Source organism: Tiliqua scincoides, chromosome 1, assembly GCF_035046505.1.
Source record: "Tiliqua scincoides isolate rTilSci1 chromosome 1, rTilSci1.hap2, whole genome shotgun sequence".
Lineage (NCBI taxonomy): Eukaryota > Metazoa > Chordata > Lepidosauria > Squamata > Scincidae > Tiliqua > Tiliqua scincoides.
This window is the reverse complement of record NC_089821.1, coordinates 194,698,346-194,712,067: the sequence shown is the minus strand read 5'-3', so window position 1 is coordinate 194,712,067 and position 13,722 is coordinate 194,698,346. Positions and strand designations below refer to the sequence as shown.

Below are 13,722 nucleotides of genomic sequence, written 5' to 3'. Positions count from 1 at the left end.
GCTGAACAGTGGGGATACTTACCCCTGTTAAGATGTCCTGCTGGTGTGGAGGCCCAGTGCCAACTGGTGCTGGCCTCTCCACTGATACCACACATTCTCCTCCAGTGGCAAAGTGCCTTATGGCACTTTTGTAACAGCAGTTACCGGGCAGCGTGTGGGCAACTGGCACTGCCCCAGCAAAGCATTGGGCTGCCCATCTAAAGCAGCTTTATAAGTTCAGGTCTTCTCTGCTTTTCCATCAACAAACAAAAGATGCTGTATTTTTCAAATAACTCAGCCAGTAGCAAATTTACATTCCCCTTTTCCAGGAAGAAGCTATTTCTGTGATGGGCTTAGAGACCTGTCTCCTTTCCTAGGGTGGGGGAGAGGGAAAAGCAGGAGTTGAGCCAGTGCTTTAAGTTATTCGATTTAGGAAGGGAGACCATTGGGACTATAAGCACATGAACATTGGGACAGCTTCCACATGAACAACTACAACATGTAACCAGGATCCAACTTTGCATCTTTCCATATCTGGTGTGAGAATGAGTGCCATTGCTTAATGACTTCTTCATATTTTTAAGACTAAGCAAGTATACAATACGTGTTGTGTGAGGCATGTGCACGCATGTATTTAAATGTGTGCATGAACTGTGAGGAACCACAATCAGCTCAGCTTCCACTACATGCTTTCCTTGGGGAGAAATGTCCAGTTTTGTGTTTTGGCTTATCATCATAACTTTTGGAAACCACCAATTAAAAGTCCTAACTTTTAAATCAAAAGAGGCCATGAAGAGGGCACAGAGGAGTGTTATTAGTAGTAATGGTTGTTACTTATGTGTTCCAAGACTTAATGTAATTAGACACTAAATCAAATACAAAGCTTTGCACAGGCAGTATATAAAGTTAATGGCCAGTTAGTTCCTCTTTCAGAGACAACACAGCCATTGCTGATTTGCGTGTATATCAGTTAAATATTTTTTTTAAATGTTCCACTTTTTAGTATGAAGAGAATGAACTGAAAAACATGGAGCCAAGCTGGTTTAAAAATCTATCATTGGCTGCCATCCATCGGTTGTTAAAGGAGAATCCCAGTCCTAAGGCCTCTTGGTGTTCAAGTGTTCAATGGCTGCAATCCTATACACACTTTCCTGGGAATAAGCCCCATTGAATATAATGAGTCTTATGTCTAAGTAGACACATATAGGATTGTGCTCAATGGTCCTTAAAGGGTTAATCATATTTGCAATAAGTCATCTTTACACAGTGTGACATATACAGGGCCGTGAAACTAGTGAAACTATATATTTCATCGCAGGAGGCACGCAGTCTCTACTTGATAAGTACTGAACATGTTGAGTGGGTTTGCCCGATAACTAACTGAATGAGGCTGGTGCTTTTGATGTGGTTTTAGTTTTGGTCAATGATCTCTGTCTGTTGAAGTGTCTAGCGGGGGGGGGGATGTGGAGTGATGCGTTTAAAGTAGCAGTTTAGTGAAATGGTGACAGCTTATTTTTTGCTTTAAAACAGTCTTTTTGAAAATGGACATTGCAAAGAAGGAAGGACCCTCATACTAACAGAACTCATCCCTCACCGCCATTAAGTTTACATGATCAAAACAGTCACAACAGAAGCTGTTCAAATTTAACTTTTCAATCCAATGGCAGCCATTTCAATTACTGCAAATGGTTGCCAAATTTTCCTAGAGAAAGTAAGAGCTTATTCTCAGATTCTCTCCCAGATGTTTTATTTAAAAAAAAATTTTCCCTACTTTCCATCCAAGTATCAGATTTGCTATAGTCATATTTTTGTGGTAAGTAATTTTACACTGGTTTTCCCCCATCCCTAACTTTTGGCTACAGACAGTCTGGCAACATTTTATAGATTTCCTAAAAGGATAAAGTGTTTTGTAAGTTACCTCCTTCACATAAAGTTGATCCCCTGCTGCTTCTCTTAGGTGAAGAGTGTACTCCAATATTTTATTTATTTGATATTATAATTAATCCAACATATTTTAACATGTGGTGCAATTCCTCTTTAGATGTAGAAATATGTATTCTGTTATAGTTGAATATTTCACACTTATATTTATTTATTTATTGTATTTATATACTATCTTTCTCCCCCAGAGGGGACCCTAAAATACGAGATGGACTTAAAAAAGGCAATTAGCTGCTGGAAAACGCTTGAGCTCCTCCCTCCCAAACATTTTTCCCCCTTATATGCAGATTGGTCAAAGAAACAGAACACTTACCTCTTTCTGGTGATAGCAACACGGGTAGCTGACCTATACAGCTGCCCTTTGTATCTACTATTTCTACAGTCAACTGGTTAAATGGAGAACCAATATAACTTCCTATTTATTACTATCATGTAGATCTTTCTGAACCAGAGATAATTACCTCCCTTTCTATAGTTACCAATCATTTGCCTTTTCCCAATCCTAGGCAAGAGTGATCATACCCTCCCTTTTTTACCTGCATTATTCTGGGAATAATACATGCAGGATTTTCTTCTCTTCAGGAGTCTCATTATGAATAAGAAAGCTTGAGAATCTCTGGTTAATAAGATAGCTGTGAGAAAGGTGGACAAAGGTAATGTGGAAATAAGTTCAAGAGTTCCCTTAAATAGGACACCTTGGCAAAACTACCAAAAGGAAAACATTGCCAGAACATTCCTTTCCACACAAACCAGAATGCACAGTTCCTCCTTTTCCAAACGCTTTGCTTCAGGAAAACCAGAAGCTAAAACATTCTCTCTTCACCCTCATCAGCTATTCAAAGAAGCATGCAGATACTGAGTCATGTAAATAAATCACTGTGGGGTGACTTGGAAATGTGTAGGTGAGTGTTAAAATAGCTTGCCCATATGTTTATTAGAATGGAGAGGATAGGATGGATCTAGAGAGATTTATTGCATACTATAGGTGTGCTTGGCCATCAAACAAAATTAGATTAGCTAACATTCTACTGGGGTACAGGACAAGGAACAAAACTGGTCGATTAGTGAATAAACTGGACAAAATCTTACCAATATTACAAGAAATAAAACGTTGGTTTTACTACCTACAGCTGAACAGTTAATTCTTCCTTATTACTCTGAGCACACAAAACATCAGTGCGATGTAGGACTTCACCTTACCCTTACAATCATAGAAGAAGGTGTGTTAGATGTTAGAACATTCCAAAGACCAGTATGATAAGAAAGACCCCACCATAACTTGTCACATGTGCAGATTACTTAGAGGAGGGCAATTGGGAATAAATAATAGCTTGCTACTGAACTGCCCCAAAAATTGTGGATTCTTGTCAGCGTAAGGTTATGTTCAGTAGCAAGTAGACCCCCCCTCAATCCTAGGTACTTAACTGAAGATGCAACAGTAACATCCTGCTCTATGATACATAGTTACCAGTCATACAATGTAATATCTGTCTGGGATGCTTGATGCACATAATACAATGTCCTAAAAATGGACTACACGGCTTACAGCACAATCCCATGCATGCCTACTCAGAAGTAAACACCACTGAATTCCATGCTTGCCAAGAGCAATTTTGGATGTGCTGATATGCACAAATACAGCATTCACTGGCACTTCCTATATTCAGACATTAACTTCTGAAGCTGTTCTGACTCTTTTAGAAGAGTGTGATTCTATTATAGAAGATATATATTTTGATTATTGTTGGAGCATGAGGACGCTGAAGTGGTATCCGAGAGACTGGAGGAGACCACTTGGACAACCACTGACACGATGGGTGGACGCATTCACACTCGAGCACAACGAGAGGGACACAAGAGGTCAGGTCACCCGACATTGGTTGACGAAAGCATGATGCTGCAAAGAATGGAAGAAATGTTGGGTCCGATGTGGAGAAAGCTAATGCAGACATCATGAGGAACTGGTCATCTAAGTAAGTAAGTAAATATTTTTCCAAGAAACATATGGGAAACTGGTTTGTTATTATGTACATAATATATGTAAGTGCCAAAAACCAAAATCAACTTCTTATATAGATATTATAATATTGATATAATTTATTATTCAGATAAATTTCTTTCATCTATTAGTTGCAGAATGAAGAGAGGTGCTATCTGTCACAAACAATGCCTGTGTTTGTGCACATGTGTTCCCATGTAAGCTGCTAACAGCCCAATCCTATGCATACCTACTCATAAGGGTAAGTCCTATTATAGTCAATGGGGCTTACTCCCACAGAAGTGTAGATAGGCAAATGGGACCAATGACAACAAATCTCTACAGTTGCTCGCCACCAGTGACACTGGATGTTGACACTCTCCTTCTAAAAGCCCTGCATAGAGGCCACCAAAACCATTTCCATGTTGCAGTAACTGTTCACAAGGATTATAACATTTAGAAGCCAAGTGTGGAGAGCCTTATGACAATGCCAAAAGGGATGTGCACCAAGGCACAAAATATTCACCATGCAATGCGGCTGTAAATGCTTTACTAAGTTGGTTTCTGTATAAGGAAATCATAATAAATTAGCCGTTAGTACAAGATATGTGCCTGCGAGTGTAAATGAACACATATATACAATTCCTGAGTACACTTCTGTACTGCAGCGAATCACGGACTCTTCGCTCACAATAGGAGAGGAAACTGAACGCTTTCCACATGCGCTGCCTCCGACGCATTCTCGGCATCACCTGGCAGGACAAAGTTCCAAACAACACAGTCCTGAAATGAGCTGGAATCCCTAGCATGTATGCACTGCTGAAATAGAGACGCCTGCGTTGGCTCGGTCATGTCGTGAGAATGGATGATGGCCGGATTCCAAAGGATCTCCTCTATGGGGAACTCGTGCATGGAAAGTGCCCTACAGGTAGACCACAGCTGCGATACAAGGACATCTGCAAGAGGGATCTGAAGGCCTTAGGAGTGGACCTCAACAAGTGGGAAACCCTGGCCTCTAAGCGGCCCGCTTGGAGGCAGGCTGTGCAGCATGGCCTTTCTCAGTTTGAAAAGACACTTGGCCAACAATCTGAGGCAAAGAAGGAAGGCCCATAGCCAGGGAGACAGACCAGGGACAGACTGCACTTGCTCCCAGTGTGGAAGGGATTGTCACTCCCGAATTGGCCTTTTCAGCCACACTAGACAATGTTCCAGAACAACCTTTCAGAGCGCGATACCATAGTCTCTCGAGACTGAAGTCTCTCGAGACTGAAGGTTGCCAACAACATTCATACAATTCCAAATCATATAATATACACAAAGTGCTATTTTCCTATTTTGCATTATACAGCTCTCTTTTACGTAAAGAAGTTACAATAACTGCTAGTAACTGCCGTAATGTTTTGTCACATATATATTGTAAGTGGCCAAGAATTATACAACAACATATGTTGTTTAGCAAATAGTCTTGATCACTACAGGTTTAGCCATTCCCTGGACCACAAATATAATAGATATATCATATGACAAAACTTTGAAACATGCTTTTTAACCAAATGTCATTGTTTAACAGTAATATTTTAGACTTTCCATGTAAAATAATATTTCAAATGGAAAAGCAATGTTGTAACTAAAAAACTTTCAAAATACAACTTGAAGTGATGCAGCACATCAGACTCTTCAATCGATACCAAGTCAGTATATGAATTTGCAAAAAAAAGAAGAAGAAGAAGAAGCAGCTTACAGTACAGGATGTGGCAAAAGGACAGTGTGGTAGTCTGCGTTCAGAATTTCAGCCCTGAAGAGTCAATATCCAGATCTAATACTAAGAAACTGGTTGGTATCTGTTTTAAAGACTGCCCAAGTTCCTTAGAAGTAAAGAAGACTTCATATTTCTATAATAGTTTCAGTTTCCAGTAAGGTCATGTTAGAGGATACTGAAAAGTTCCTGAACTAACTTATCGTATTGTCTCCAAGGATCCAAGTTTTTAACGTTTTAATTAGCTCTGAGCACCAATTAAGGTTGCTCAGAAATGAAATCAATATCAAATTAAAAGTGTAAATTGTCAGAAAATTTTCAGCTATGCTAAGCAATCTAATTAATGTCAGCAGTTTGCCATATGGCCTAGATCCTACCTCTACTGAAATCAATGAACATTTTGCCAGTAAATTCAGTTCAGCCCTGTACGTTGATACATGTGTTTCTAACAGATACTATGCAGTCCATTGTACAAAGTTTCCTGAAAACTTCAAGGTATCAACTAAAAGGCTGGTTTTGTCAGTATGTACAAAGAAGGTTCCAAACAGCTACATCTGCAACTGGTACTTCACAAAGTACACTAGACTCAGCATGAAAAGCAGTCATTGTCATCCCAGGTCTAACTCTTACAGCCCTTTTATGTAGCACTTACAGAATCTCATAGACACATGTAACATAAAGCAGCTATCAAGATGCAAAAACACTGATCTATTCTATGACAGAAGTTAACACTCTCTCTAATGCACTGGTACACACAGCTCACAAGGAACACCAGCCATAAGCTTTGAATACTTTAAATCAGTGGTTCTCAGATGCTTAGCACCAGGACTGATTTTTTTAGAATGAGAATCTGTCAAGACCCACTAGAAGTGATCTCATGACCGGAAGCGACATCATTAAGCAGGAATATTTTTAACAATCCTAGGCTGCAATCCTACCCACACTTACCCAGGAGTAAGTCCCATTTACCATAATTGTTAAAGGCATATACATGGTAGCCTGTTAAAAATACAGAGCTGTAATTTCCCCAAATGCAGTCACATACCACGGTAGCATCAAGTCTAATATATTAAAAATAAAATATAGAAATGGAGACCGACCTGAAATTGGCTCACAACCCACCTAGTGGTTCCCAGACCACAGTTTGAGAAACACTGCTTTAAACCGTTGGATGTTACCTTTTAAAAAAAAAAAATTAAAGGGTTTTCTCCAAATCAAAGCAGTGTCCCAAATTATGTGTTCCTTCCATACTCAGTTCAGGATGATGGAAATCCTTCATTTGCACTTAAATTAAATTTCTACTGGTGTGTCTTACTATTTTGAAACACATGAATAGCTTACTAACAGAAACCTTAAGGTGTCCATCAAACTTTCAAATGACTTGTTTCCATTGTGTAAGTACAAATTCTTCCATATTCCCAACAAACGAAGACATTTAAGAGGTGAAAGAATTTCTCTATCATATTCTAAATAGGGTTCTGAATAGATGCTTTGAGGTAGGCCTTTTACAAAAAAAAAAAACTGGACTACTTTCCCACCTTGTATGCTGGACCAGCATCTGACAAGTTAATTGTTTAAATGTATCATTAATTATGTTTGGATTCCACCTTTCTTTCATGATGGAATTCAAGGCAGCATAAATGCAGTTCCCTAATGGTTTTACATCCTGGTATCAGCCAGCCCCGAATCCTGAATAGCTTCAGCTACGCTGCTACCTCACACACCACTACAGTGGCAACAGAACACCCTGACATTTGTTTTTAGGAATCATAAAAAAAATAAGCATGTTGGATGATAACCAACTTTATGCTGCAGTAACACTTTAAAATGTGCATATTTTCTCAAAGGTCTTCCCGTATATATGAAGAAAGGTGTTCTCGTATGTGAGCAATGACTCACACCAATGATGTCACAGGTGAACCATGAAAGAAAATGTTTTTTCTGCTACTCATCTAGAATTGCATTTGAAAGAGTCAGGACCACAAGTTACAACATTCCTATACAGAAGGTAGTTTTATGTAGGAAATAACACACAACCCACTTACACATCTTTGTGTGCAACTGTCCCATGTGGTGTTTTGACTGGGGACAATGGAAGTTTTGCTACATACACAGTTGCTGCAAAATTCCCATCTGTATAGTCACATTCCTACAAGTTAATTTTATGTTTCTGCTTCTGCATACAGACTTGTATAAAGTATGTTGTTACGGACTTCTGCATGGCCACGTTTGCGGTACAGGAATTTTGTAATATGCTAACTGTCCTCATTTTTCTTTATTACAGGACAAGGTCAGTGACTGGAGTTAAGACAATCATGCTTAAGAGGTTGGAAGTTGATGTGACAGAGGCATTATTGCCCATGGTGTAGACACTAATTTCTTTTTGTCCTACTAGTACTTCCATTCAAATAGGTTTCATAGGTTTTGGAAGCTCTACAAAACCCTTCAAAACCTGTGAATACAGATGATGGTGAAATGAGTGTGCACACACCAGGGCAACAATGCATCATTTTTTCCACCTTCAATTCTCTGGAAAAAAACAAAAAACACTATTGTTCACGTCAAGCCTGAATAGGAATTTTCCCTGCTACTGGCTTAGCACTTTGTTCACAAAAAAGATGGATGGGCAGGAACTGAGGCAAGAAGGTACAATGTAATATGGCCTTTCAAGAAGCAATATTGTTCCTTCCCCTGTGTGGCCTGCACCTCCCTTGCATAGCCTACAGGCATGGCAACTGTTTGAACTGTGTGTAGCCATGATGGGGGTTTGGTAGTCACATGCGGTAAATGCCATAAATGAACACAGCTGTTCATGCCGTAAATGAACACAGTTAAGCCTTTAAGAAGGCCTACAGGCAGACATGCTAAGGAAAACCTCATATGTTATGTTCAAATGTGTGTGTACCACTGCCCTGTTTTTTACTTAAGGAAAGCAACTTTGGAAGTTTTTGAGTAGAGAAGCAATGGTGAGAGAGGAGCACTTAAACCCTTTTCCTACCCACAATTTTCTACCTCCAATCTGCTTTTCCTCCCACACAATTTGACTTGGACACATAGGCTTACAAGTAGTTTGAAACCCCTTGGAGCAATTTTGAATGGAGAAGTGACAGGAAGAGAAAGAGTTAAGCAACCCTTTCTCCTGTTGCTTCTCACATCTCAATCCCTCACCCCAAAGCAGCTCTTTTAAAGAGAACAAATGGTGCCATGGCTCTACAATGGGCATAATGTATAATTTGCTCATAGAAAGTAGATTATATAAACTGCAACTGCAGTCTGATCCATTACATACTATCAGCCTGAAGCAAATGTATATTAGTTGAAAGTATGTCCAACCATGTATAATGGAGTTTACACACATGTAAACACAAAGTTACAAGGGAAAAAAAATGTGTATGTTGTTTAGGGAAAAAAAATATACGTATGATCAGAATTCTATGTACTGTATTGCCGTTTGCGGCAAACTGTCACTAAACTTTGTCTGGTACAAAAAATTATCTATAACAAGCAAGTGCCACCTAAGTAGAATACCTTATACTGTATTTGTACTAGTAGCAAATACCAGTGTCCCGTTCATGATGTTCCATTTATGTGTCTTCAACAAGGAAAGACAGCATGAAAACACTGATGGGATTCTGTACAGAATTAAAATCCTAAACCACCTTCCTCTGAAAGAATGTGGGAGCAGATGCCTGTATTTAGTAGCAAAACTAGGGCATGTGATACGGCTAGATAATGAATGAGCATCTCCATCTCTTTGTGCCAATATTACTGTACTTTCCATCAGTTAAATATTTCACTTCTTGAGGTTTTGATTGTTTAATATTGTACTTTGGCATCTCTCATTTGCACTGCTTGCTAATAAAATGTTTCCTAGTTTCATTTCTTGTGCTTATCTGTCTTGACTGGGGAATTAAAAATGTCAAATAAAGGATCAGAACAGAGCTACACAAAGTCACAAATAACCAATGGGAAGTATCAAATGCAGATGAAACCCTATTTATTGTTTAGCATCCTTGTATCACATTGGTTTCGACGTGCGTATAATCCTGTCAAACAAAGGACAGAGACCAGTCTCTTCCTCAGCAGCTACAGATCTAAACAGCTTCCAAAGGGGAGGCAGTGTTAAGTCTGTTGTGGCAAAAACAAAGAGTCCTGAGACACCTCAAAGGCTTACACATTTACTGTAGGATAAACATTAATGAAGTGGAACCCACTTTATCACATTTGGTTCAGCAGGTCATTATCCACCTATCTGTTTATTCCAATCCCCTGTCTGTTGCAGAGGACTGATTCAGGACACTACTCCACAGTATTCCATGAGTTGTGTGCTTTGTCTACTAAAAAACTAATTTCCCCCTACCAAAAAAGAACACCAAACCTGCATCTTCTAGTTTATCTAAGCAGGCAACCCTTACTCATCTTTGGTACTCACTAATACACGGCAAGAGCAGCCACAGGTCTCAGTCAGCCTCTAGACTGTATTAGCCTGGCACAGGCAGCACCAGGTGCAAGAGGGAGTTGCATCAGTGCTTTGAAGAAGGTTACTGGACTCTGATCATTCCTCACCACCAACACCCACACCAGTCACCAATGTTTAATCTTTAACTAGTGAAATCTGCAAGGCAGAAGGTGCCCGATTTGATTTCATTCCAGGGAAGGTGAGGAAAGTCAAGCCTAAGGGGCTTTTAAAAAAACCCTTAGAAAGTACATACTTTCTGGGCTCATCCAGCAGAAGCTATTGGAGTTGGGCAATACAGTACACAATGAGATGTCCTCAGACAAAGCAGTTGCCTTCTCTCTGCACTTCCCAGGGCAACCAAATAGTGAAGAACTGAAGGTGCAGACTACACAGTTTAGACAGGTCCTGCTGCTGCCGCCCCTATCAGTGCAAGTGGACGGCCATGGGATAAATCCAGGCTAAGTCTTCAGAGACTACTAGCTAATCTGCAGAGATCAGATGCACTGCATGAAACCAGTGCTGTGCAGACATGCCCAAAGTCTCACACAGCTAAATGTCATCAGTATAGTCAAACCCCTGCACTGGCATCTTTTTCAGTTCCAAGATGAGGAGCACTCTAAGAATTCTAGACCGCCACAGGAGCTATTTTCAGTCAGTAAGAGACTGTGTGCATGCGTGTGTGTTTTATAACATATTGAAAGGTTTAAGCCACTTCTGCCCAACACTACATACATGTAGCAAGGATCAAATGTGTACACACGTTTGGCTGGGCAGAAACGGGTTAAAGCACATCCTCCAAGAGTTCCCAGAACAAAAATGAGTTGTCACACTTGTGTCAAAAATCAGCATGGTTCAAAAGAGATTTCAATGGTGGTGGATACTTTCCCGCCGATTCACACAGCACTCTGATAGGAGACTCTATAATCAGCTATGGTTACCTTTGAAACAACCAAAGGTTAATAGTGCACCAATTAAGACAGAGATCATGTGCCATGCTATACCACGACCAGGAAAAGTCAAAGGAATGAGTGACTCAGGCTACAATCCTATCCACACTTACATAGGAGTAAGCGCCACTGACTTACTTCTGAGTAGGCATGCATAGGCTAGGGCTCTGAGGCTACAATACTACCCACAGTTTCGTGGGGCTCCAATCCTATCCAGTTTCCTGGGAGTAAACCCCATTGGCTATAATGGGACTTCTGAGTAGACATGCATTGGATTCTGCTCCACCCTGGCAAACCCCAGCCAGGCAGCCCCGCTCCTCCTTCCTTCCCAACTTGTCTACTCAGACATGCCTACTCAGAACTGAGTCCCACTGTAGCGCATGAGACTTACTCCCAGGAAAGTGTGCGTGGGACTGCAGCCTGGGAGACACAGCATGCCCCAGGGAGACTCTGCTGCATGCGCCTGGGCAGACCCCAGCCAGCCCTCGCCAACTTGGCGCCCCGTTCGAGCCTACCTTCCAGCCGGCGGAGCTGTTGCTGTCGCCCTTATCCTTGAAGTAGGGCACGGAGCGCACCATCCACTCGTAGATCTGGGAGAGGGTGAGGCGCTTCTCCGGGGCGCTCTCGATGGCGCGGGTGATCAGGTCCGCGTAGGAGAGGTTCCCCCACGCGTTGCGCCGGGACGAGCACTTCCTCGGGGCCGAGACCGAGGCCGGCTGCTGCTGCCCGCCGCCGGGCGCGCCTGCGCCCTGGCCGGAGCCCTCGCTGGGCAGCTCGGAGAGGGGCGCCAGCAGGCGGGCCGCGTCCTCGGGGGCCAGCGTCTCGCCGCCACCGGGGAGGGCGCCGGTCCTGGCCGAGCCCCCCTGCTCCTCGTCGTCCGCGTCGTCGTCCTCCTCCGGGATCATGGAGGCGGCGTCGGCGGCCACCTCCCCCGAGGGCTTGGCCGGGCTCGCCTGCAGCTCAGGCCTCTGCAGGGGCCACGTACAGGAGCGCGGGCGGCTCTGGGGCTCGAACTCCGGGTCCAGCTCCACGTCCAGGGGGGACAAGGGCGCCGGGGGAGACGCCTCTGCCATGGTGGCCTCTCCCCCGCTCGCTCCGGGTGCTTGGGGGGTGCAGGGGAGAGAAGAGCCCGATCCGCACCCCGCTCCCTTCTCCTCTCCTTACACCTCCTCGGAGTGCTCAGAGAGGCTGAGTAGCCACGCCACTCTCCATCAGAGTCCGGCCGCCTCCCCCTCCAGCAAGCAGACCGACCCCCAGTCCGGCCGCCTTGGAGATGCGCTCCTCGATGACCGCCGAGAGCCGCCGCCGCGTCGTCCTGCACCTCCTGGCCGCGGAGGAGTTGCCAGCGACGGCAGCAACAGCAGCGGTGTGCCTGCTTGCCTAGCGAGCTGCCTGCCGTGTGTTTGTTTATATTTCACCCCGTGCAGGCTTGCTCCAATCGCATCGCGCTGGATCCATTAAGGAGACCCCACCACGCTGAAGGAGACCCACCGACGGATCAGCTCTTCCTCGATGGCTGCTTTTTTGGAGAGTGCCTTCCCCCCTTCTTTTTTGGAAAGAGCCCCCCCCCCGCCTGTGCACAGCACCACACTGGGGAGAGTCCTCTTGCTCGCCTTCCAACACACCTTAACTGGGGCTGAAAGTCTGCAGGCGCATCCGATCACCAGCACAGCTTCAAATTAAAAAGGAAAGAAAAATTTAAAAGGGGGGGGGGAGAAAGATGAACAAATCCTGCAAGAGGAGACTCAGAGTCTGTTTCCCTTTTTAAAAAAAAAAAAAAAAATCCTCTTCTGCGATGTGGTTAGAGACTGCAACCCGATCCACACTTTCCTGAGAGTAAGTCTCATTGAACACAATGGGACTTACTTCCGAGTAGACGCGCACAGGGATTGGGCTGCGAGTGAGTGGTTCGCTCAGCGCCCAAAGCACTCCAATTGCTGGTCTTCCAACAGGTCCACCCGGAGTCCTCCGCAGGGCTGCCTTGCAAGAGAGGATGAGTTTGGTTCCAGCAGCATCAGCACACCGCCACGTTCATAACCTCCTCGCTCCTGCTGCCATCTTGACAGTTTTCTCCCCCTTTCACTCAAGTCATTGGGAAAGCATTGCCCAAAAAGAAGGCAGGGCGAGAGGTCCGTGCAGGCGAAGGCAGGAACCACAAGCGCGCGGCTTCCAGGAGGCAGCAGGAATCAGGCGCTGGAACAGAAAGAGAAGCCCCCGTGGAAAGCCACGGGCGCCAGGAAGCAGCGCTGCTGCATGGCTGGCTCCTGCTCCCTCCACTCCGGGCAGAAAGAGAACTGCTAGCACTCTCTTCGCAGGCAGGCGCCCCGTCCTTTGCACGGAGGATGCACAAGGAGAGGGCTCGGCCAGGGAGCACTGCCCCTGCCGCCTCCTCTGCCTCCGCCACCGCCGCAGCTCGCCCGAGCAGCCGTCACCCTCCTCCCTCTGCTGACTTCCACATTCCTTCTCCTAACAACCAGCAGCGGCAACACAAAGTTATAGACACACGCAGGGAGCCTCAACCTAACCCCGTAGCTGCCTCATCTCCGCCCACAAAGTGGGAAGGGCTACGCAGTCCGCTAAGGGGCCAGCGCTCCGAACTGCGAGTAGTACAGAAAGCCAGCAGTCCCTGGGATCGGGGGATCTGCTTCTGCCCTCGGCCCAC

The 13,722-nt window shown here is 44.0% G+C and overlaps 1 protein-coding gene across 1 annotated transcript in view; it reads right to left on the bottom strand.

The window, feature by feature from the left end:
- Positions 1–13,510, bottom strand: part of FOXO3 (forkhead box O3) — a 125,484-nt gene extending 111,974 nt beyond the window's left edge. Inside the window, exon 1 of the mRNA XM_066613212.1 lies at positions 11,576–13,510. Coding sequence (XP_066469309.1) covers positions 11,576–12,133 — 558 coding nt within the window. The 5' untranslated portion in view covers positions 12,134–13,510. The remainder of the gene's footprint in view (positions 1–11,575) is intronic.
- Between the last annotated feature and the right edge of the window lie 212 nt (positions 13,511–13,722).